The sequence below is a fragment of the Scyliorhinus canicula genome, chromosome 19 (assembly GCF_902713615.1).
Source record: "Scyliorhinus canicula chromosome 19, sScyCan1.1, whole genome shotgun sequence".
NCBI lineage: Eukaryota > Metazoa > Chordata > Chondrichthyes > Carcharhiniformes > Scyliorhinidae > Scyliorhinus > Scyliorhinus canicula.
In genome coordinates this window covers 106,517,410-106,541,764 of record NC_052164.1, presented here as the reverse complement: position 1 = coordinate 106,541,764, position 24,355 = coordinate 106,517,410, and the positions used below count along the sequence as shown (strand labels likewise).

The window sequence follows — 24,355 nt, the reverse complement described above, 5'->3', positions numbered from 1 at the left end:
CCACCTTCTGGTGCGCTGAACTCTGTGCCTCCAGCCTCTGCTTGACTCACTCAACAGCCGCCTTGATTGGCTGTTCTAGAACTTGGTGTTCAAAAAACCCAACAATTGCTCCCGAGACCACTGGGCCGGCATCAACATCCCGGAGCTCCCCCGGCATCAACTCCCCCGGCATCAACTCCCCGGAGCTCCCCCGGCATCAACTCCCCGGAGCTCCTCCGGCATCTACTCCCCGGACCTCCTCCGGCATCAACATCCCGGAGCTCCCCCGGCATCAACTCCCCCGGCATCAACTCCTCCGGCATCAACTCCCCGGAGCTCCTCCGGCATCAACTCCCCCGGCATCTACTCCCCCGGCATCAACTCCCCGGAGCTCTCCTGGCATCAACTCCCCGGAGCGCTCCACCATCTTTCCCTCTGCCGTACTTCAGAATTCCTCTCGGCCAGCCTGCTGCCCACGGTCACTGCCCCCAGGTTAGATAAGCCATAAACAGGCCCTACAGGAGGAGAATTTCTATCTTTCACTAGACATGCATTTTGCATCAGCAAACACTCCCTATATCAGGTGAAGAGGACCAAACAATTCCACCTCGAGGAGGAGCCACCAAATGTGCGACCAGTCACTCCATGGCCGCCACTGGAAGCCATCTGTGAACTCTTGATCATTGATGTCCACCAGAAAGAGCAAGGACCCCATCACCGAGCCCTGTGGACTGCTGCTGGTTTTGAACTCAGACCTCTCCCCTCTCACTAGTTTGACCTCTTGGACTTCTTCCCTCTTACTAGTGACTGCGCAGAACGGTGGCATGGTGTTATTACTGCTGTCTCACACGTCGGGCCCGAGTTCCATTCTGACCTTGGGTGACCTTGGGAGTTTGCACGTTCTCCCCGTATCTGTGTGGGTTTCTTCCCACAGTCCAATGGTGTGCAGGTTAGGTGGATTGGTGCTCAGTTTCTCCTCAGTTTACTAGTGTTTTGAGGATAGGGCAGGGGAGTGGGCTGAGGTAGGTGCTCTTTCGGAGTGTCAGTGCAGAATCGAAGGGCGAATTGCTTCCTTCTGCACTGAAGGGTTTTATGAACTCTCAGACCTCTTCTTTCTCATATTGAAGGATATAGATATTAAGATGTAGTTTTAACCATATATATAAATTAATGAAAGAGACAGGAGTTACATTATAGAAATTAAGAAACCCAGAAAGATCAAATGACTTCAGGGCAGAAATCAATGCCCTCCCCACTGCTGAATTTGGTGGTGGGGTCATTTAATCACCTGAGGTGGTGCTGGTTGAGGTTCCTGCCCCAATGCGATGTGTTGGGAAAACTAATGGGTGGCCTATTATTGCCAATTGAGGCTCTCGGGCCTTGTTCACTGCCACTGATATCCACTCAGCAACGGGCCTGGGACTCGACAAGCAGGGAGCCTGGGAAGAGGTGACAACCTGGTAATACTGGGAATTGGAGTGCAATGTGTTATGAGGATAGCAGTGAAATTTTAACATGTTCACAAAAGGTGGCGCCTGCCAGTGAATCCATGAAGTAAATATTGGCTACATTGGTTTTCATGGCCCATTGCAAACAATAAGAGGGTGAAGGTCTGGAAGCACCCACACAACCTGCTTCTGTCTGCTGTTGTGATTTTTTTTATTTACATGGGTTACCTGGGAAATTGCTTTTATTTTACTTGCACACCCTTATTAAGCATAAAGTTTATAATAAATAATTCTTGCTACTTTGATTTGCTCACATGAAGATGAACATCTGCACTGCCACAGGGCAAGAATCTTACCATTTGAAAAGATACTGGGGCAGACTGCCTCCAGACTCTAAGAAATAATGGATGAGAAGCCTACATTTTTCCAGGCAGCCCTCTTGTGCAGACCACAGGCTGCCGGGCCCTCTCCAAAGCCTCCACATCCTTCTGGTAGTGTGGCGACCAAGGTTCTATACAACTGCAGTGTGACTTGCCAGTTTTTATTCTCGATGCCCCGTCCAATGAAGGCCAGCATTCCGTTTGCTTTCTTGACTACCTTGTCCACTTGTGCTGCCACCTTCAAAGATCTGGGGCTGGATTCTCCGATCCCCGACGCCAAAATCACGTCCAATGACAGGGCGGAGAATCCCTGATGACAACAAAATCGGGGTGGTGGTGCTTTCACAATGCTCCGCCCCCCCCAAAAAGCGCCTCATTGCCTAAGGCCTGCCCCGCGATGCTCCGTCCCCGAATGACCGAGTTCCCGACGGTGTGGGACACTTGTGATCTCCCCATCAGGAACTCAGCATGGTGGCTGCGGACTCAGTCCAGCGGCGCCACAGTCAGGGGAGGGCCGATCCTCAGCTAGAGGGGGCATTATTCAGGGCTGGGGGCACTGTGGGGGGCAGTCCAGGGCATGCGAGCTGGATGAAGGGAGACTATTTTTGCAGGCCGGGTCCGCGGGCTGCGTCCGCCATAAAGCCGCTGCAGGGCCACCGCCGTGCGCAGCCACGGACTCCACCCCGACCCCTCCACCCACCCACCCCCCTTCCCACCCCCCCCCACCCCCCCTCCCCCCCCACCCCCCCTCCACCCCCCCCCACCCCCCCTCCCCCCCCCACCCCCCTCCACCCCCCCCCACCCCCCCTCCCCCCCCCCACCCCCCCTCCCCCCCCCCCACCCCCCCTCCCCCCCCCCACCCCCCTCCCCCCCCCAACCCCCCTCCACCCCCCCCACCCACCACCCCACCCCTCCCACCCACCCCCCTACCCCCCCCACCCACCCCCCCTCCCCCTCCACCCCTCCACCCCTCCACCCCTCCACCCCTCCACCCCCTCCCCCCCACCTCCCCACCCCTCCACCCCCCACCCCCCCTCCACCCCCCACCACCGTTTTCACGCCGGTGTGGGGATGCCATTTACGGTATATTCCCCTCTATGTTACACCTACCAAAATGCATTACCTCACATTTGTCCGGATTAAACTCCATTTGCCATTTCTCTGCCCAAGTCTCCAAACGATCTAAATCCTGCTGTAACCTCTGACAATCCTCAACACTATCTGCCACTCCACCAACCTTGATGTCATCCTCAAACTTACTAATCAGACCAGCTACATTTTCCTCCAAATCATTTGTGTATACTACAATTACAGAGACCACAGCACATATCTCTGTGGAACACTAGTTACAACCTTCCATTCAGAAAAACACCCTTCTACTGCTACCCTTTGCCTTCTGTGATCGAGCCAGTTCTGTATCCACCTTACCACCTCACCTCTGATCCCATGTGACTTCACCTTTTGTACCAGTCTGCCATGAGGCACCTTGTCAGAAGCTTTACTGAAGTCCATGTAAACAACATCCACCGCCCTCCCTTCATCAATCATCTTTGTCACCTCCTCAAAAACTTGATCAAGTTAGTGAGGCACGACCTCTTCACAAAACCATGCCGTCATCACTAATGAGTTCATTTGTTTCTAAATGGGTATAAATCCTGTCCCTGAGAATTCTCTCCAATAATTTACCTACTACCGACGTGAGGCTCACCGGCCTATAGTTTCCAGGATTATCCCTGCTTCCTTTCTTAAACAGCAGTACCACATTAGTTATTCTCCAGCCCTCTGGGATCTCCCCTGTAGCCAATGAGGATACAAAGATGTCAGTCAAGGCCCCAGAAATTTCCTCCCTTGCTTCCCTTAGTATTCTGGGATTAATCCCATCTGGATCAGGAGACTTATCTACCTTAATATCTTTTAAAACATCCAATACCACCTCCTTTTTGATGCCAATATCAAAGGGGCTGGCTTAGCACAGGGCTAAAGAGCTGGCTTTTAAAGCAGTCCAAGGTAGGCCAGCAGCACAGTTCAATTCCCGTACCAGTCTCCCCGAACAGGTGCCGGAATGTGGCGACTAGGGGCTTTTCACAATAACTTCATTTGAAGCCTACTTGTGACAATAAGCGATTTTCATTTTTCACATGACCCAGACCGTCCACACACCCTATCCAAGAATCATCTTCCACAAAGTCCTTTAATTTGGTGAACACTGATGCAAAGTATTCATTTATTACCTCGCCCATTTCCTCCGGCTGAACACATAGATTTTCCCCCACTGTCCTTAAGTGGTGCATTCCTTTCTCTGGCCACCCTCTTGCTTTTTACATATGAATAAAAAGCTTTGGGATTCACCTTAATCCTACTTGCCAAGGACTTTTCATGACCCCTCCTAGCCCTCCTAATTTCCGGCTAAAGTACTTTCTTTATACTCCTCAAGGGTTTCAACTGTCCCCACTCTTCCAGACCCATACAAAATCCTCCTTTATCTTTTTGACAAGATTCACAATATCCCTCATTATCCAAGGCTCCCTAAACTTCCCATACTTATCCTTTGTTCTCTGAGGAACGTGACTTTCCTGAATCCCAATCAACTGTCGCTTGAAAGATAAGAATTGAAACAACCTAGTTTTTATTAACAAAATGATACTTCTTTTCAGTTACCAACATTTAGCTTATTTCACTTATGTAGTTATAAATAATTCTAGTTGCATCATCATGTAAAGAATTATGTCATTGAAATTCTGAAATATAATAAATTGGAAGCAATTTATCAAGTTTGAATTAGTTTAGAGAATTGAAATATTGTGAGGAACTGCTTCTTGTAACACTTTCCAGAAAAGTTTGGTTATAAGATTGATGTTTCTGAAAATTAAATTGAAGCCATCTTAAATACAAGTGAGATAATTCATGACAAGTGTTAAGGTTTTATTCATTTTCCCTCCTTCAGCAACAGTTTCAAGTTTTGGTTTCCTTTCATAGGTTGGGATCTGGCACTCAGAGAATGGGCTAGTGATGGACAGAAGGTTTTATTTGTTAAATGCTTCAGAGAGTTTGTTCAATAAGACTCTTATTGTGACAACAATCTTGGTAAGCAATAGCCATAAACTGCACTTTTATTGTGTTCATTAATCTGTGTACCAGAACGAGAGACTGAAATGGATACACATCTCCAATCATCGGACTATGTCCAGTTTCATGGTGTTATTTAATTATGATTTAGACAGCCTCATTCAAGCCAAGGCTCGGAGGGTCACACGTGTCGCAGGATATCTGAGGTATAATAGAGTGACAACTCCAAATCATTCTTGTGTTATAACAGAATCAACTGGCAATAAAAACTCATTCTGGTCTTTCTAATGCCACAAAAATAGACACAGATAGAACATTCGGATCAGGAAATTGGTTTGGATCAGTTATGTCGGATATCTCCTTATTCTTGGAAGCATTCAATTTCTCGATGAGCTTGAAACCACGATTAGAAATGTCTGTCTTGGAAAGATATTAATATATTTAAATGAAGTAATTTTTATAAGGTAAGGGTATCAAGGTATAGGGATCAACGATGGATAAATTGAATTGATATTTAACACATTGGATGGTGGAACTGGTCTATTGGGTGGAACAGACTCATTGGGGGTATCATGACCTGGACAGGCTTAGAGGGCCAAAGGGCCTGTTCCTGTGCTGTATTGTTCTTTGTTGTTGTTTGTTCTACCCCCCTATCTCTGCCCCGATAATCTTATCCACCCCCACCCCACCCCCGCTTAACCATCGCCATTCTAAGGAAAAACACACCCAGCCTATCCAATAGTTCAGAGCCTCCAGCCCAGGCACCATCGTGGTGAATCCCCTTTGCACCCTCTCCAGTGCAGTCACATCCTTCCAATAATGCGGAGACCAAAACTGCACACAGTTCTCCAGTTGTATAAAAGTTTGAGTATAAAAATTGGCAAGTCATGTTGCAGCTCTATAGAACCTTAGTTAGGCCACAATTGGAGAATCGTGTTCAATTCTGGTCGCCACACTACCAGAAGGATGTTAGAGGCTTTGGAGAGGGTGCAGAAGAGATTTACCGGGATGTTGCTTGGTATGGAGGGCATTAGCTATGAGGAGAGGTTGAATAAACTTGGTTTGTTCTCACTGGAACGAAGGAGGTTGAGGGCCAACTGATAGAGGTCTACAAAATTATGCGGGGCATAGACAGAGTGGATAGTCAGAGACTTTTTCCCAGAGTAGAGGGGTTAATTACTAGGGAGCGTAGGTTTAAGGTGTGAGGGGCAAGGTTCAGAGGAGGTGTGTGAGGCAAGTTTTTTTTACACAGAGGGTAGTGCGTGCCTGGAACTCGCTGCTGGAGGAGGTGGTGGAAGCAGGGACGATAGTGACGTTTAAGGGGCATCTTGACAAATACATGAATAGGATGGGAATAGAGGGATACGGACCCAGGAAGATTTTAGTTCAGACTAAAGGCACAGTGGGATACAGTCGGGAGGGAGTTGCCCTGGGAGTTCTCAATATTGACTCTGGACCCCATGAAGTCTCATGGCTTCAGGTTAAACATGGGCAAGGAAACTGATTACCACGTACCGGTCACCATCAGCTGACTAATCAGTGAGTGGAGGGGGGGTGTGAGTGGAGGGGGGGGTGTGAGTGGAAGGGGGGGTGTGAGTGGAGGGGGGGTGTGAGTGGAGGGGGGGGGGTGTGAGTGGAGGGGGGTGTGAGTGGAGGGGGGGTGTGAGTGGAGGGGGGGTGTGAGTGGAGGGGGGGGTGTGAGTGGAGGGGGGGTGTGAGCGGAAGGGGGGGGTGTGAGCGGAAGGGGGGGGGTGTGAATGGAGGGAGGGGTGTGAGTGGAGGGGGGGTGTGAGTGGAGGGGGGGTGTGAGTGGAGGGGGGGTGTGAGTGGAAGGGGGGGGTGAGTGGAGGGGGGTGTGAGTGGAGGGGGGGTGTGAGTGGAGGGGGGGTGTGAGTGGAGGGGGGGGTGTGAGTGGAGGGGGGTGTGAGTGGAGGGGGGGTGTGAGTGGAGGGGGGTGTGTGAGTGGAGGGGGGGGTGTGAGTGGAGGGGGTGTGTGAGTGGAGGGGGGGTGTGAGTGGAGGGGGTGTGTGAGTGGAGGGGGGTGTGAGTGGAGGGGGGGTGTGAGTGGAGGGGGGTATGAGTGGAGGGGGGGTGTGAGTGGAGGGGGGTGTGAGTGGAGGGGGGTGTGAGTGGAGGGGGGGTGTGAGTGGAGGGGTGTGTGAGTGGAGGGGGGTGTGAGTGGAGGGGGGGCGTGAGTGGAGGGGGGGGGGTGAGTGGAGGGGGGGGGTGAGTGGAGGGGGGGTGTGAGTGGAGGAGGGGTGTGAGTGGAGGAGGGGTGTGAGTGGAGGGGGGGTGTGAGTGGAGGGGGGGTGTGAGTGGAGGGGGGGTGTGAGTGGAGGGGGGGTGTGAGTGGAGGGGGGGTGTGAGTGGAGGGGGGGTGTGAGTGGAGGGGGGTGTGAGTGGAGGGGGGTGTGAGTGGAGGGAGGGGTGTGAGTGGAGGGAGGGGTGTGAATGGAGGGAGGGGTGTGAGTGGAGGGGGGGTGTGAGTGGAGGGGGGGTGTGAGTGGAGGGGGGTGTGAGTGGAGGGGGGGTGTGAGTGGAGGGGGGGTGTGAGTGGAGGGGGGGTGTGAGTGGAGGGGGGTGTGAGTAGAGGGGGGGTGTGAGTAGAGGGGGGGTGTGAGTAGAGGGGGGGTGTGAGTGGAGGGGGGTGTGAGTGGACGGGGGTGTGAGTGGAGGGGGGTGTGAGTGGAGGGGGGGTGTGAGTGGACGGGGGGTGTGAGTGGAGGGTGTGAATGGAGGATGTGTGAGCGTGAAGGATGTGAGTTGGAGGGGGTGTGAGGGGAGGGGGTGTGAGGGGAGGGGGTGTGAGTGGAGGGGGGGTGTGAGTGGAGGGGGGGTGTGAGTGGAGGGGGGTGTGAGTGGAGGGGGGGTGTGAGTGAACGGGGGGTGTGAGTGGACGGGGGGTGTGAGTGGACGGGGGGTGTGAGTGGACGGGGGGTGTGAGTGGACGGGGGGTGTGAGTGGAGGGGGGGTGTGAGTGGAGGGGGGTTGTGAGTGGAGGGGGGGTGTGAGTGGAGGGGGGGGTGTGAGTGGAGGGGGGTGTGAGTGGACGGGGGTGTGAGTGGACGGGGGTGTGAGTGGAGGGGGGTGTGAGTGGAGGGGGGTGTGAGTGGAGGGGGGTGTGAGTGGACGGGGGTGTGAGTGGAGGGGGGGTGTGAGTGGACGGGGGTGTGAGTGGAGGGGGGTGTGAGTGGACGGGGGTGTGAGTGGAGGGGGGTGTGAGTGGACGGGGGTGTGAGTGGACGGGGGTGTGAGTGGACGGGGGTGTGAGTGGACGGGGGTGTGAGTTTAGAGGGTGTGAATGGAGGATGTGTGAGCGTGAAGGATGTGAGTTGGAGGGGGTGTGAGGGGAGGGGGTGTGAGGGGAGGGGGTGTGAGTGTGAAGGATGTGAGTGTGGAGGGGGTGAGTTTGAGGGCAGGCGGTGTGACTGGAGGGGTGAGTGCTTTGTTAATGCTGCTGATGTTAAATATGAGGGTAACCTGGACAGTGGGTGTTAGTCGTTCTTTTAGTTTGGGATACTGCACGAAAAATGTGTGAACCAGGGAGAAAGAGTCCACTTGCTGCGTGAAGAATTAATAAGGAACATTTATTAACTTAAAAGAAGAGAAAACACAGAAGACCATAAGAGCAGAATTAGGCCACTCAGCCCATCGAGTCTGCTCCGCCATTCAATCATGGCTGATATTTTCTCATCTCCATTCTCCTGCGTTCTCCCCATAATCCCTGATCCCCTTATTAATCAAGAACCTATCTATCCCTGTCTTAAAGACACTCAGTGATTTGGCCTCCACAGCCTTCTGCGGCAAAGAGTTCCACAGATTCACCACCCTCTGGCAGAAGAAATTCCTCCTCATCTCTGTTTTAAAGGATCGTCCCTTTAGTCTGAGATTATGTCCTCTGCTTCTAGTTTTTCCTACAAGTGGAAACATCCTCTCCACATCTACATGACAAGAAGGACTCAAATAAACTAGAACACTGAAATACTCCTATGGCCACACCAACAATATTAGATGAAGTTACCCCTTGGTTCCCAACTATCTCCGTTCCCTTAACTCAATGATTCTACTTTTTTCCCCAAAGTATCACGAAATATTATGTATAACTCTGTGAGCTAAATCCAGCAGATAATTACCACGCACAGGGTATCTGCTACATTTACGTCTTCTGCAGCTGGACGTGGCTGTGATGGGAGTTGTGGCTGTGCCTCCTTTCCCCAGTCATTGTGCTGTGGATATATTATTCTTTCCTTTTGATGATATCCACCCTGTGGAGTTGGCTTTTAGCACATACATGTCAATTTCCTAATCTCTCCACTTTGAAGTTACCTCTTTGGTATTCCATTGTTTTCCTCTAGTCACCAGTTAAACACTTGCTTCTCTCTCTGATATACTAATTCCCACCTCATAATCTCTTTATACAGCTGCCCTTATCAGCTCCCTGTTTTATTTTATCCCAATTTCATTTTTTAAATCATAATTTATCCCCAATTCTGAATACGTTCCCTCTTTTATAAAATGAAACATCTTAATTTCAAAGACCATTTCATTTCACGACCATTTCTTATCAGTTCTACCTTATCAAACATTATCAAGATTTAAAACATACTTTCATGTAAAATATCCCCAAAGGTATTTACACAACAACAGAAAACACTGGATAGTCGCAGCAGGTCTGACAACATCTGTGGAGAGAGAAGAGAGAGAGAAGGGAGAGAATACTTCGAGTCTGGGTGGCTCTATGTTAGAGATGGACTTACAGCTTGTCTAAAATATTTACACAAGTTTCCAAATAGTCTTCACAACACTCGTGGCAAGGCATCAACAATGATGTTTTCTCTCCCAGCCACATGAATGATATTCAAATTAAACAGTTGTAATAACAAACTCCATCTCCATAATCTGGTGTTCCAATTTCAAAACCTCTCCAGAAATTTTAGGGTACTTTGGTCTGTATCTATGATTGTTTCTGCTGACTTACTGGCAACATAAATCTCAAAATGTTGGAATGACAATACCAAGCTTAAAGTCTATTTTCTATTGTAGAATCATTCTGTAGGTGAGGATTTAATTCCTTGAGAAATACTCCACAGGCATCTCAATTCCAAGTTCATCTTCCTGTAACAACATAGCCCCCACACCAATGTTACATCTACAGCCAGTTTAAACTGCTTGTCATAATTTGGTGCAGCTAAGACTGATGCTGTTGTCAACAGTTTATAAATGTTGGAATGCAGTTTGGCTGTCTTCCGTTCAGTTACATTTTTGTTCTTATTCGAGAGTTCTGTTAGTCGTGTTACCACGCTGCTAAAATTCGGCATGAACTTACAATAAAATCCGCTCATTCCCTGAAATTTTAAAATCTGTTTCTTTGTAGCAGGATCTGCAAAATCCCAAATGCTGTATTTTCACATCTCGCAGTCTTTTGACTATTTCCCACCATGTGTCCTAAATATGGAATCGGAGCTTCAGCAAATTCAATTTTTGCCAAATCCGAGTCCTCATCCCCTATGAGGAACGAGCCCTGGAAATCATGGGATTGCCTGAGGAGAGAGCAGTCACCATCAGTGAGGTTGACTTGCGCCACAGAGGTGAGGATCCACCTTCACCCAGATGCCCTGTCTCAAGTCAGTTGTTCATGTCAGACAAAATGATCCTTCTCTCTCACTGGCCACGTGTCCATTCTCTCACAGGATCTCTATTTGGTGAGGTCTGGCCATCCGGAGTCGTTTCCCCCTCAATGTTAGCTTCTAACTGCTTTTGAGTAAAGGAGACAAGAGTTCCCCTCCCCAAAACACCTTTATTCTCTTTGATCCCACTCCACACGAAACTCCATCACAAGCACAAGTGCCACCTGCAACTCCTTTACATATCAGTGTCTTTATTGGATACTTAACATCAACTTAATATGTAATTGGAACGTCTCTTAACCCATTCCTAACACTCGACACCCAAGAGAGTTGAGCCTTGAGGAGACCACCTGTGAGGTGTCACAGCTATCATCCCCACCCTCCACCAGCATAGAGACACACAGATCAGTGGGCGACATTAGTTGACAGACTTTGGGAAAAATCTGGTGAACACAGTTGCTAATGAACATCAGGTGGAGGCAGGAAGATCCAAGGGAGACAGCAATCGGAGGTCTGCTGGATCCCAGGACCTAGCTGGGTCCCAATCAGATGCCGACTGTCTGGACAAGGTTCTCCTAGAGTTGATGTAAATGAGAGGACACAGCCGTGAATTTCCGGGGGGGGTGTCAGTGGCATTCCAGTGACTGCACAGATGATTGGAAGAGTCCCAAAGGCTGCAGATGCAGGAGATGGTGCCAGCAATGTGTGGCAGTGAGGCCAAAACTGCTAGGGTGGTCGATGTTGATGGTGGATGTCGGTGATGGATGTCGGTGGTGGATGTCGGTGGTGGATGTCGGTGGTGGATGTCGGTGGTGGATGTCGGTGGTGGATGTCGGTGGTGGATGTCGGTGGTGGATGTCGGTGATGGATGTCGGTGGTGGATGTCGGTGATGGATGTCGGTGGTGGATGTCGGTGGTGGATGTCGGTGATGGATGTCGGTGATGGATGTCGGTGGTGGATGTCGGTGGTGGATGTCGGTGGTGGATGTCGGTGGTGGATGTCGGTGGTGGATGTCGGTGGTGGATGTCGGTGATGGATGTCGGTGGTGGATGTCGGTGGTGGATGTCGGTGGTGGGTGGATGTCGGTGATGGATGTCGGTGATGGATGTCGGTGATGGATGTCGGTGGTGGATGTCGGTGGTGGATGTCGGTGGTGGATGTCGGTGGTGGATGTCGGTGGTGGATGTCGGTGGTGGATGTCGATGGTGGATTTTGATGATGGATGTCGGTGATGGATGTCGGTGGTGGATGTCGGTGGTGGATGTCGGTGATGGATGTCGGTGATGGATGGTGGTGATGGATGTTGATGGTGGATGTCGGTGGTGGATGTCGGTGGTGGATGTCGGTGGTGGATGTCGGTGGTGGATGTCGGTGGTGGATGTCGGTGGTGGATGTCGGTGATGGATGTCGGTGGTGGATGTCGATGGTGGATGTCGGTGGTGGATGTCGGTGATGGATGTCGGTGGTGGATGTCGGTGGTGGATGTCGGTGGTGGATGTCGGTGGTGGATGTCGGTGATGGATGTTGATGGTGGATGTCGGTGGTGGATGTCGGTGATGGATGTTGATGGTGGATTTTGATGATGGATGTTGATGGTGGATGTCGGTGATGGATGTTGATGGTGGATGTCGGTGGTGGATGTCGGTGGTGGATGTCGGTGGTGGATGTCGGTGGTGGATGTCGGTGGTGGATGTCGGTGATGGATATTGATGGTGGATGTCGGTGGTGGATGTCGGTGATGGATGTCGGTGGTGGATGTCGGTGGTGGATGTCGGTGGTGGATGTTGATGGTGGATGTCGGTGGTGGATGTCGGTGATGGATGTCGGTGGTGGATGTCGGTGATGGATGTCGGTGATGGATGTCGGTGATGGATGTCGGTGGTGGATGTCGGTGATGGATGTCGGTGGTGGATGTCGGTGGTGGATGTCGGTGGTGGATGTCGGTGATGGATGTCGGTGGTGGATGTCGATGGTGGATGTCGGTGGTGGATGTCGGTGGTGGATGTCGGTGGTGGATGTCGGTGGTGGATGTCGGTGATGGATGTCGGTGGTGGATGTCGGTGGTGGATGTCGGTGGTGCATGTCGGTGATGGATGTCGGTGAAGGATGTCGGTGATGGATGTCGGTGATGGATGTCGGTGGTGGATGTTGATGGTGGATGTCGGTGATGGATGTCGGTGGTGGATGTCGGTGGTGGATGTTGATGGTGGATGTCGGTGGTGGATGTCGGTGATGGATGTCGGTGGTGGATGTCGGTGATGGATGTCGGTGATGGATGTCGGTGATGGATGTCGGTGATTGATGTCGGTGGTGGATGTCGGTGGTGGATGTCGGTGGTGGATGTCGGTGGTGGATGTCGGTGGTGGATGTCGATGGTGGATTTTGATGATGGATGTCGGTGATGGATGTCGGTGGTGGATGTCGGTGGTGGATGTCGGTGATGGATGTCGGTGATGGATGGTGGTGATGGATGTTGATGGTGGATGTCGGTGGTGGATGTTGATGGTGGATGTCGGTGGTGGATGTCGGTGATGGATGTTGATGGTGGATGTCGGTGGTGGATGTCGATGGTGGATTTTGATGGTGGATGTCGGTGGTGGATGTCGGTGATGGATGTTGATGGTGGATGTCGGTGGTGGATGTCGATGGTGGATGTCGGTGGTGGATGTCGATGGTGGATGTCGGTGGTGGATGTCGGTGATGGATGTCGGTGGTGGATGTCGGTGATGGATGTCGGTGATGGATGTCGGTGATGGATGTCGGTGATTGATGTCGGTGGTGGATGTCGGTGGTGGATGTCGGTGGTGGATGTCGATGGTGGATGTCGGTGGTGGATGTCGGTGATGGATGTCGGTGGTGGATGTCGGTGATGGATGTCGGTGATGGATGTCGGTGATGGATGTCGGTGATTGATGTCGGTGGTGGATGTCGGTGGTGGATGTCGGTGGTGGATGTCGGTGGTGGATGTCGGTGGTGGATGTCGATGGTGGATTTTGATGATGGATGTCGGTGATGGATGTCGGTGGTGGATGTCGGTGGTGGATGTCGGTGATGGATGTCGGTGATGGATGGTGGTGATGGATGTTGATGGTGGATGTCGGTGGTGGATGTTGATGGTGGATGTCGGTGGTGGATGTCGGTGATGGATGTTGATGGTGGATGTCGGTGGTGGATGTCGGTGATGGATGTTGATGGTGGATTTTGATGATGGATGTTGATGGTGGATGTCGGTGATGGATGTTGATGGTGGATGTCGGTGGTGGATGTCGGTGGTGGATGTCGGTGGTGGATGTCGGTGGTGGATGTCGGTGGTGGATGTCGGTGATGGATGTCGGTGATGGATGTCGGTGGTGGATGTCGGTGATGGATGTCGATGGTGGATGTCGGTGGTGGATGTCGGTGGTGGATGTCGGTGGTGGATGTCGGTGGTGGATGTCGGTGGTGGATGTCGGTGGTGGATGTCGGTGATGGATGTCGGTGATGGATGTCGGTGATGGATGTCGATGGTGGATGTCGGTGGTGGATGTCGGTGGTGGATGTTGATGGTGGATGTCGGTGGTGGATGTCGGTGGTGGATGTCGGTGGTGCATGTCGGTGATGGATGTCGGTGAAGGATGTCGGTGATGGATGTCGGTGGTGGATGTTGATGGTGGATGTCGGTGATGGATGTCGGTGGTGGATGTCGGTGGTGGATGTTGATGGTGGATGTCGGTGGTGGATGTCGGTGATGGATGTCGGTGGTGGATGTCGGTGGTGGATGTCGGTGGTGGATGTCGGTGGTGGATGTCGGTGGTGGATGTCGGTGGTGGATGTTGATGGTGGATGTCGGTGATGGATGTCGGTGGTGGATGTCGGTGGTGGATGTTGATGGTGGATGTCGGTGGTGGATGTCGGTGGTGGATGTCGGTGGTGGATGTTGATGGTGGATGTCGGTGATGGATGTCGGTGATGGTTGTCGGTGGTGGATGTCGGTGGTGGATGTCGGTGGTGCATGTCGGTGGTGGATGTCGGTGATGGATGTTGATGGTGGATGTCGGTGATGGATGTCGGTGATGGTTGTCGGTGGTGGATGTCGGTGGTGGATGTCGATGGTGGATGTCGGTGGTGGATGTCGGTGGTGGATGTTGGTGGTGGATGTCGGTGATGGATGTCGGTGGTGGATGTTGGTGATGGATGTTGGTGTTGGATGTCGGTGGTGGATGTCGATGGTGGATGTCGGTGGTGGATGTCGATGATGAATGTCGGTGGTGGATGTCGGTGGTGGATGTCGGTGGTGGATGTCGGTGATGGATGTTGGTGGTGGATGACGGTGGTGGATGTCGGTGGTGGATGTCGGTGATGGATGTCGGTGATGGATGTCGGTGGTGGATGTCGGTGATGGATGTCGGTGGTGGATGTCGGTGATGAATGTTGGTGGTGGATGTCGGTGATGAATGTCGGTGGTGGATGTCGGTGGTGGATGTCGGTGGTGGATGTTGATGGTGGATGTTGGTGGTGGATGTTGATGGTGGATGTCGGTGATGGATGTTTAATGGTGGATGTCGGTGATGGATGTCGGTGGTGGATGTCGGTGATGGATATTGATGGTGGATGTCGGTGGTGGATGTCGGTGATGGATGTCGGTGGTGGATGTTGATGGTGGATGTCGGTGGTGGATGTCGGTGATGGATGTCGGTGATGGATGTCGGTGGTGGATGTCGGTGGTGGATGTCGGTGGTGGATGTCGGTGGTGGATGTCGGTGATGAATGTCGGTGGTGGATGTCGGTGGTGGATGTCGGTGGTGGATGTCGGTGGTGGATGTCGGTGGTGGATGTCGGTGGTGGATGTCGGTGATGGATGTCGGTGGTGGATGTCGGTGGTGGATGTCGGTGGTGGATGTCGGTGGTGGATGTCGGTGGTGGATGTCGGTGATGAATGTCGGTGGTGGATGTCGGTGGTGGATGTCGGTGATGAATGTCGGTGGTGGATGTCGGTGGTGGATGTCGGTGGTGGATGTCGGTGGTGGATGTCGGTGGTGGATGTCGGTGGTGGATGTCGGTGGTGGATGTCGGTGATGGATGTCGGTGGTGGATGTCGGTGGTGGATGTCGGTGGTGGATGTCGGTGGTGGATTTTGATGGTGGTTGTCGGTGACGGTTGTCGGTGATGGATGTCGCTGTTATCTATGACTTGTATCATGAAGATTCTATCTCATTATATCAGATATTCAAATATCAGAATCAAGTGCAGCTGCACTCACTGAATGGTCAGCTTGTTATTAAAACATTCACATGAGGTTTATCTGTAATTTTGTAGGTTTTTATTTTCTCAGGTTAACAAATTTATTTGGTTATTCAAAAAGCAGTGGGCGGAAATGCTACGTTCATGTATACATCATTTGTACACTAAAATCACAAACAGTAATTTCTGGCTTGTTGTGATCTGATTGTTGTGCATCTCTGCTCAATATGTTGCTGTGTGCTCTGTGAGAGAGCGTCTGTGTTCATGATCTCAGTGTGGCTCTGTGAACCAGACATCATATTCTCTTTAGGAAAATCCTTACGTGATGCTAAAACCAGAGTACCAGGAGCTCGAGGGAAATCAGCGTTACGAGGGGTTCTGTGTGGATATGCTGAAGGAACTGTCACAAATCCTCAGGTTTCATTACAAAATCCAGCTGGTAGCTGATGGCGTGTACGGGGTGGCAGAGGCCAATGGCACATGGACTGGGATGGTTGGTGAGCTTATTTCAAGGGTGAGTACTGAACAAAACAAACAATATGACAAATATTTACGTTCTTTACTCAGAGAGTAGTAAGGGGATGGAATGCCCTGCCTGCAACAGTAGTGGACTCGCTAACATTAAGGGCATTTAAATGGTCATTGGATAAACATATGGATGATAAGGGGATAGTGTAGATGGGCTTTAGAGTGGTTTCACAAGTCGGCGCAACATCAATGTCTGAAGGGCCTGTACTGCGCTGTAATGTTCTATGTTCTATGTAAATGAATTAAAGATTCGTTTTAGATCCAGTAAAGTGAAGTCACCTTTCTTTGCAGCTGAGAATAACATTCATGCTGAAAATCTCGCAGTACTGTACAGTGATTGGAGATTAAGGAATCAAAATGTTTCGCCCAGGAACAGCTGTGATTTTCCTTTTGATTTCCATGAAAATACATATTCATTTTTATGAGTGAAATTTGGTATCTATCACGATGAAGGATGTCAGAACCAGGACATTTGTCCCCATGATGAACATCAAACGCTCTGGCTGAGACAGGTCAGGGTAAAATGTCGAGTTGTATTTTCCAGCAAAGTGGATGGTTCCTCCATTGGAACCCAATCAAACACCTGAAAGTACCTGAACTATCCACCCACCAACCCCCAATCCTGCTTTCTCCTTCAGCTCCTTCCAGCTAGCAAACCGACCCTCCAAATACAAGTCTGTCCGACCCCTTACCTCCCCCCTCCGCCCCCGCAAACTATGGCATCCAATTTCGCTGGTTCAACCAGATGGTTCCTACAGATAGGGGCCCACCTTGATACTACCCGCAGATTAGAATGCTGGCAGAGTTGCCACCATATTTGTAATGTGGAGATGACATTCGGATTCAAAGAATAGTTTGCCAGGGTGGCACAGTGGTTGACACAGCTGCTTCACAGCGCCGAGAACCAGGGCGACACGGCGGCGCAGTGGGTAGCACTGCTGCCTCACAGCGTTGAGTACCAGGGTGGCATAGTGGCGCAGTGGCTAGCACTGTTGCCTCACGGTGCCAAGGTCCCACATTCCCACAAGGGGCTGGTTTACCACACTGGGCTAAATCGCTGGCTTTGAAAGCAGACCAAGGCAGGCCAGCAGCACGGTTCAATTCCCGCACCAGCCTCCCCGAACAGGCGCCGGAATGTGGCGACTAGGGGCTCTTCACAGTAACTTCATTGAAGCCTACTCGTGACAATAAGCGATTTTCATTTTTTCATTTCATTCGATTCAGGCCCTGGGCCACTGTCTGTGTGGAGTTTGCACATTCTCCCCTTGTCTGTGTGGGTCTCATCCCCACAACCCAAAGATGCGCAGTGTAGGTGGATTGGTCACGCTAAATTGCCCCGTAATTGGAAATAAAGAATTGGGCACTTTAAATTTTTCACAAAAGAATATTTCGCTGGGGCAAACGGTAGAGATGCCGTCACCAACAGCTCCAAACACGGCGCCTTGCATAATCCCAGTTCCATCCACACCCAAGTGACTTCCTTCTCCCTGAACCAACCCAGAACCTTCTCTGCATTGGCCGCCCAATAATCAAACATCAGGTTCGGCAGCACCAACCTCCCAACCTCCTCTCCCTCTGTAAGACCCCCCTCTGAATCCGAAGAGTTCTCCCCGCCCATGTAAACCCTGTTATGAGCCGCTACAGGCCCCTTTTTCAAGCTGAAAGATCGGGAAGCATTGAAACAAAAACACAAAATCTTGGCAGGATATTTATAATAATTACCTGAACCCAGCCTGCAAGCGACAATGGACAGTTGTCCCACCTTTGTAAACCCATCTCTGATCCTAATCGCCGGGCTAGTAAAATACAATTGTGAAGCCGTGACCAATGTTTAAGTAAATGGGCTAGGGTCTGGCAGATGGGCAAGGGTCTGGCAGATGGGCAAGGGTCTGGCAGATGGGCGAGGGTCTGGCAGATGGGCAAGGGTCTGGCAGATGGGCGAGGGTCTGGCAGATGGGCGAGGGTCTGGCAGATGGGCTAGGGTCTGGCAGATGGGCAAGGGTCTGGCAGATGGGCGAGGGTCTGGCAGATGGGCGAGGGTCTGGCAGATGGGCGAGGGTCTGGCAGATGGGCAAGGGTCTGGCAGATGGGCAAGGGTCTGGCAGATGGGCGAGGGTCTGGCAGATGGGCGAGGGTCTGGCAGATGGGCGAGGGTCTGGCAGATGGGCAAGGGTCTGGCAGATGGAATATAATATTGACAAATGTGAGGTTTTCCATTTTTGTAGGAATAACAGCAAAAGGGATTATTATTTAAATAATAAAATATTAAAACATGCTGCTGTGTAGAGAGACCTGGGTGTGCTGGTACATGAGTTGCAAAAAGTTGGTTTACAGGTGCAACAATATTATAAATGTTAACATTTTTTTCTAATTTTTCCTTTCTGTCCTTTTTTAAAAATCTTTCTCCTCTCTTTCTTTCCCTCTATTTGTTTTCTACATTTGATTTGATAATGTGGTGAATGTACATCATGTAATTCACACTGTATAGCATTGTGTTCACACTGTATAGCATTGTATCCTTGTGGGCTCTGTCTGTGAGCCATTGTGCGGCTCTGCCCACAGGGGGAGATGAGGAGCTTGTACAGGGCTCCACCCTCGGCTCCGCCCATGGCCCCTCCCGCTACCGGAAGTATAAAGTGCTGCAGCCTTGTGAGTCTGCCCTCAGTTCTTCTGGTCGCAGGCAGGCTCAGTTGTAAGTCTATTAAAGCCACAGTTTACTTCCTATCGTGTCTCAAGTGAATTGATGGTCACATCAGACATTAAATTCAATCTCTGCCCCAGTCCTTTCTGTGTTTAATTCCCATTTATCAAAACCTTGTTGGTCATGGACATCCATTGTTTGCATTTCCAGATCTCCATTGCCTTTACCATCCTTATTGGCTAACTCCAGCATCTGTGTCGCCAATTTAAAAAAAGCTAAATTTGCACAAGCAAGCGTAACTAAAAAGGCATGCTGTTACAATCTCCAATAAGACCGATCATTTTAACAACTAACTTGCATTGTATGTAATTTGTCAATTGTGACAGTTTCCCCTAAACTCTCCCGATGCCTGTTAAACGAGACTTGATTTCATTACCAGGAGCTCCTTTCTCATGACAATTCAAATCCATGTACCTGGTTAAGATGGCACAATTATTTCAGCCTTTGTCAATAACGCTACTGCTAACTGCTGCCAATCTTCTGGTTTTTAAATTCCAGTAGGTGTAAATTATAGACTCAGAAAAAAATCTCTGAATCATGTTTTTCATCTTCTGGTTTCAATAATTCCTGTGGTTCTCCTATAAAATCAGACTTTACATTGTCATCAGAGCGTTAACTTTGCAACTCAGTCCTGAATCACCCTGCTCAAATATTACTTTTGATATTCATTCTGATGGTTGTAGATTCTGTAGTTCCAAAAATAACAGCAGGTGCCATATTCAAATTACAAACACAGAAAATACTGGACAATCTCAGCAGGTTTGACAGCCTCTGTGGAGAGAGAAGGGAGCTAACGTTTTGAGTCTGGATGACTCTTTGTCAAAGATGCCATATTCAAATGATTTTTGTTTACCGCACTGATTGTTTTGATTGCTCATGAACTGGAAGTCTGCTGCCGTTTTGACACAGGTGACATAGGATTTGCAGACACGTTCGAAGGAGACAGAGTCAGTTAGTTTACATTTGACTTCTATTCTTTGTGGTCAATCGGAGATGGTACTGTCTCTTCCATATTAGAAATTTGAGCTTTGAATCTCTGGACATATCTTTAGCTGAAACAGTTCTTTCTAAGAAGGATTAGAAATAGTCCCTGTTTCTTGGAGTACATTGTCAATTCTTGCTGCACATATTAGGGGATGACAAATGTCTTATCCTTGTGAAGTCATTTCCTGATATGGAATCAACACTATCAATAAGTAATATAGCCACAACGCAAAGAAAAATGATCCCATTGACTAAAATACACAGCAAAGAGAACAGGTATACAACTTCCATGAATGCCTTTTATTATTCCATGAATTCCCTGGAAAGAAATTCATGCCTTTTGCAGACATCAACTTTGATCTAAACTCATGATGGTTAGCACTGCTACCTCACGGCGCTGAGGACCCAGGTTCAATCGCGGCCCTGGGTCACTGTCTGTGTGGAGTTTGCACATTCTCCCCATGTCTGCCTGGGTCTTGAAATTGCCCCTTAATTGGGGGAAAATAATTGGCTACTCAGTCACAGATGAGTCACAGATATCAGTTTCCCTGAGATTAGATATTTTACAATTTGATTCTAGAAGGAATGCTATTCTCAAAATCCTTAATTAGCAACATCTCTCTCAGGTTTTCAAAATCATGATCCAGCTTCGTCAGCCGAACCATTGATCAAATATCATTTTCTCTGGTAAATTCTAAAGAAGTCTCAATTTCACTCTTCCTCAAGTTTCAAAACGCTTACTGATAAGCTAATACCAGCTCACATGCATTTAGCACAGCAATCTTACTGTATCATAATCTGCCAAATGTTCATCAGAAATGGTTGAATCACTCTGCAAAACACTTTGTAATGGGATTGTTTACATTTCTTGTGGACATAATAACTTCATAACAATCTTTTCAAATGATATAAAATACATTTTATTCCTTCTTCACTGAGTTTAGGTATTAGAGGAATATTCCTTGCCAAGTCAAAAACAGAAGTTAAATCTGAATCATCATTAAATTTACATCTTTCTCTCAAAGCCTTTCTCAATCCAACTCCAATTGTTGGTTTCTCTTACTCTTTGCAATTCAGGTATTTTCCTTTCTCTTACTCTTTGAAATGTATAATAACCTGCAGTAACCTACACAGGACTCCTCCAGCTGGGAGTGATTGTGCCCCGTGCTCAATTGGACTGCGTTAACCCAGCACTAGCATAAAAGGCAGGCAGCTGTAGAGCCAGCTAAAAAAAAGAATGAGGACCTGCTGAAATGTAACCGGCCTGTGAATGTATGATGCTGTTGCTGAAATAAAGGACTTTTAAGATGCTTGTTGGACTCCCCGGGCTTTATCACAAAATTCTAATTCAAGTTTTTTGCCTATTTCCCTCCATTCATACTCAGGCAATTATAAATGAGGAGGAATGCTGTGTGACACTGTAGCTTCTATACCTAATCGTGAGAGATTGATGTCATGATGGCTCAGCTGACTGATTTCTAATTAATGATAAATGGTTGAATTGAAATATTTTGATTGTCTTGCCACATGAACATGGGTTGAAAATATTTGCAAAACCTAAATTTTCTTCTCACCGATTGGAAATTCCTGCTCAGAGGAAATTAGACAATTGTTTGACAATATGTTTTAAATATAACAATTGCTGGTGAAATGTGTGTGTTGTACAGTCACCACTGCCATGTTTTATCTGTTATAATTGTCATGTTTACAGAAAGCTGACCTCGCTGTCGCAGGCTTAACCATCACAGCAGAACGTGAGAAGGTCATCGATTTCTCCAAACCATTTATGACTTTAGGAATTAGTATCTTGTACCAAGCTCAGATGGTAAGAAATGTTTCCACTACAAGTCAACACCAATACGAAAAATACACAGCTTGTTTTCTTGGCTTCTTCATAAGAGTTTGTCACTGAGCCAGTTTCCACCTTTCAAACTGGATATGAGACTGAAGCCTATCTACATTGTCAGGTAGATGAAGAGTAAGCAGCATATCGTTATGCACAGAGTCTGATAAACATGTTTTCCTCACCCAAGCTCACTGAAGGGGTTATCTGGCTATCCAGCTCATTATTATTACTGGGATCTTGCTGTGTGAAAATTGGCTGCAATATTTCCATAGTTTCCAACAGTTACTGGCACCACAAATCATTTTGAAGCAGTTTGTGATGTTCTGGGTTTATGTAAATGTGAGTCTTTCTTTTCATCTATCTATCGGAGTTCAGTTCCAGTGGTAAACAATCGCAGGAAAGAGGGAGAGGAATTCCTGAAATGTACATCAGAGAATTTTTTGATCAGTATGTAAAGCAAGACGGTAGTCAGAGCAAACATGAAGCTGATTTGGGACCAAAAATGAAATTGGTTTGTGGAGGCAGAGGGCAGGACTGAGGAACTGTCATACCTGTAGCATCCTCTTCTTAAATAACTTGTCTCCTTTTTAAAATATACTTTTATTGGACGCCAATTTTACAAGTATCGCAACAAAGCAAAAGAAAAGCCACCTAAGCTATTAATGCAGAGATACAGTCAGTAACGCAGAGATACAGTCAGTAACACAGTGATACAGTCAGCAACACAGAGATACAGTCAGTAACACAGAGATACGGTCAGCAACGCAGAGATACAGTCAGCAACACAGAGATACAGTCAGCAACGCAGAGATACAGTCAGCAACACAGAGATACAGTCAGTAACACAGAGATACGGTCAGCAACGCAGTGATACAGTCAGCAACACAGAGATACAGTCAGCAACACAGAGATACAGTCAGCAATGCAGTGATACAGTCAGCAATGCAGACATACAGTCAGTAACGCAGACATACAGTCAGCAATGCAGAGATACAGTCAGCAACGCAGTGATAACAGTCAGCAATGCAGAGATACAGTCAGTAACGCAGAGATACAGTCAGCAACGCAGAGATACAGTCAGCAACACAGAGATACAGTCAGTAACACAGAGATACGGTCAGCAACGCAGTGATACAGTCAGCAACACAGGCATACAGTCAGCAACACAGAGATACAGTCAGCAACACAGAGATACAGTCAGCAATGCAGTGATACAGTCAGCAATGCAGACATACAGTCAGTAACGCAGACATACAGTCAGCAATGCAGAGATACAGTCAGCAACGCAGTGATAACAGTCAGCAACGCAGAGATACAGTCAGTAACGCAGAGATACAGTCAGCAACGCAGAGATACAGTCAGCAACACAGAGATACAGTCAGTAACACAGAGATACGGTCAGCAACGCAGTGATACAGTCAGCAACACAGGCATACAGTCAGCAACACAGAGATACAGTCAGCAACACAGAGATACAGTCAGCAATGCAGTGATACAGTCAGCAATGCAGACATACAGTCAGTAACGCAGACATACAGTCAGCAATGCAGAGATACAGTCAGCAACGCAGTGATAACAGTCAGCAACGCAGACATACAGTCAGCAACACAGACATACAGTCAGCAACACAGGCATACAGTCAGCAACGCAGTGATACAGTCAGCAACGCAGTGATACAGTCAGCAACGCAGACATATAGTCAGTAACGCAGAGATACAGTCAGCAACGCAGAGATACAGACAGTAACACAGAGATACAGTCAGCAACGCAGTGATACAGTCAGCAACACAGGCATACAGTCAGCAACGCAGTGATACAGTCAGCAACGCAGACATACAGTCAGCAACGCAGTGATACAGTCAGCAACGCAGACATACAGTCAGCAACGCAGACATACAGACAGCAACACAGGCATACAGTCAGCAACGCAGTGATACAGTCAGCAACACAGGCATACAGTCAGCAACGCAGAGATACAGTCAGCAACGCAGTGATAACAGTCAGCAACGCAGACATACAGTCAGCAACACAGACATACAGTCAGCAACACAGGCATACAGTCAGCAACGCAGTGATACAGTCAGCAACGCAGTGATACAGTCAGCAACGCAGACATACAGTCAGTAACGCAGAGATACAGTCAGCAACGCAGTGATACAGTCAGCAACACAGGCATACAGTCAGCAACGCAGTGAAACAGTCAGCAACGCAGACATACAGTCAGCAACGCAGTGATACAGTCAGCAACGCAGACATACAGTCAGCAACGCAGACATACAGACAGCAACACAGGCATACAGTCAGCAACGCAGAGATACAGTCAGCAACGCAGAGATACAGTCAGTAACACAGAGATACAGTCAGAAACACAGGCATACAGTCAGCAATGCAGAGATACAGTCAGCAACGCAGAGATACAGACAGTAACACAGAGATACAGTCAGAAACACAGGCATACAGTCATAAACACAGGCATACAGTCAGCAACACAGAGATACAGTCAGCAACACAGGCATACAGTCAGCAACGCAGACATACAGTCAGCAACGCAGACATACAGACAGCAACACAGAGA

At 49.0% G+C, this 24,355-nt stretch overlaps 1 protein-coding gene across 1 annotated transcript in view; it reads left to right on the top strand.

Annotated features, from left to right (window-relative positions):
* Positions 1 to 24,355, top strand: part of grik4 (glutamate receptor, ionotropic, kainate 4) — a 229,077-nt gene that overhangs the window by 150,744 nt on the left and 53,978 nt on the right. Inside the window, exons 12-14 of the mRNA XM_038778816.1 lie at positions 4,784 to 4,891; positions 16,032 to 16,235; positions 21,646 to 21,759. Coding sequence (XP_038634744.1) covers positions 4,784 to 4,891; positions 16,032 to 16,235; positions 21,646 to 21,759 — 426 coding nt within the window. The remainder of the gene's footprint in view (positions 1 to 4,783; positions 4,892 to 16,031; positions 16,236 to 21,645; positions 21,760 to 24,355) is intronic.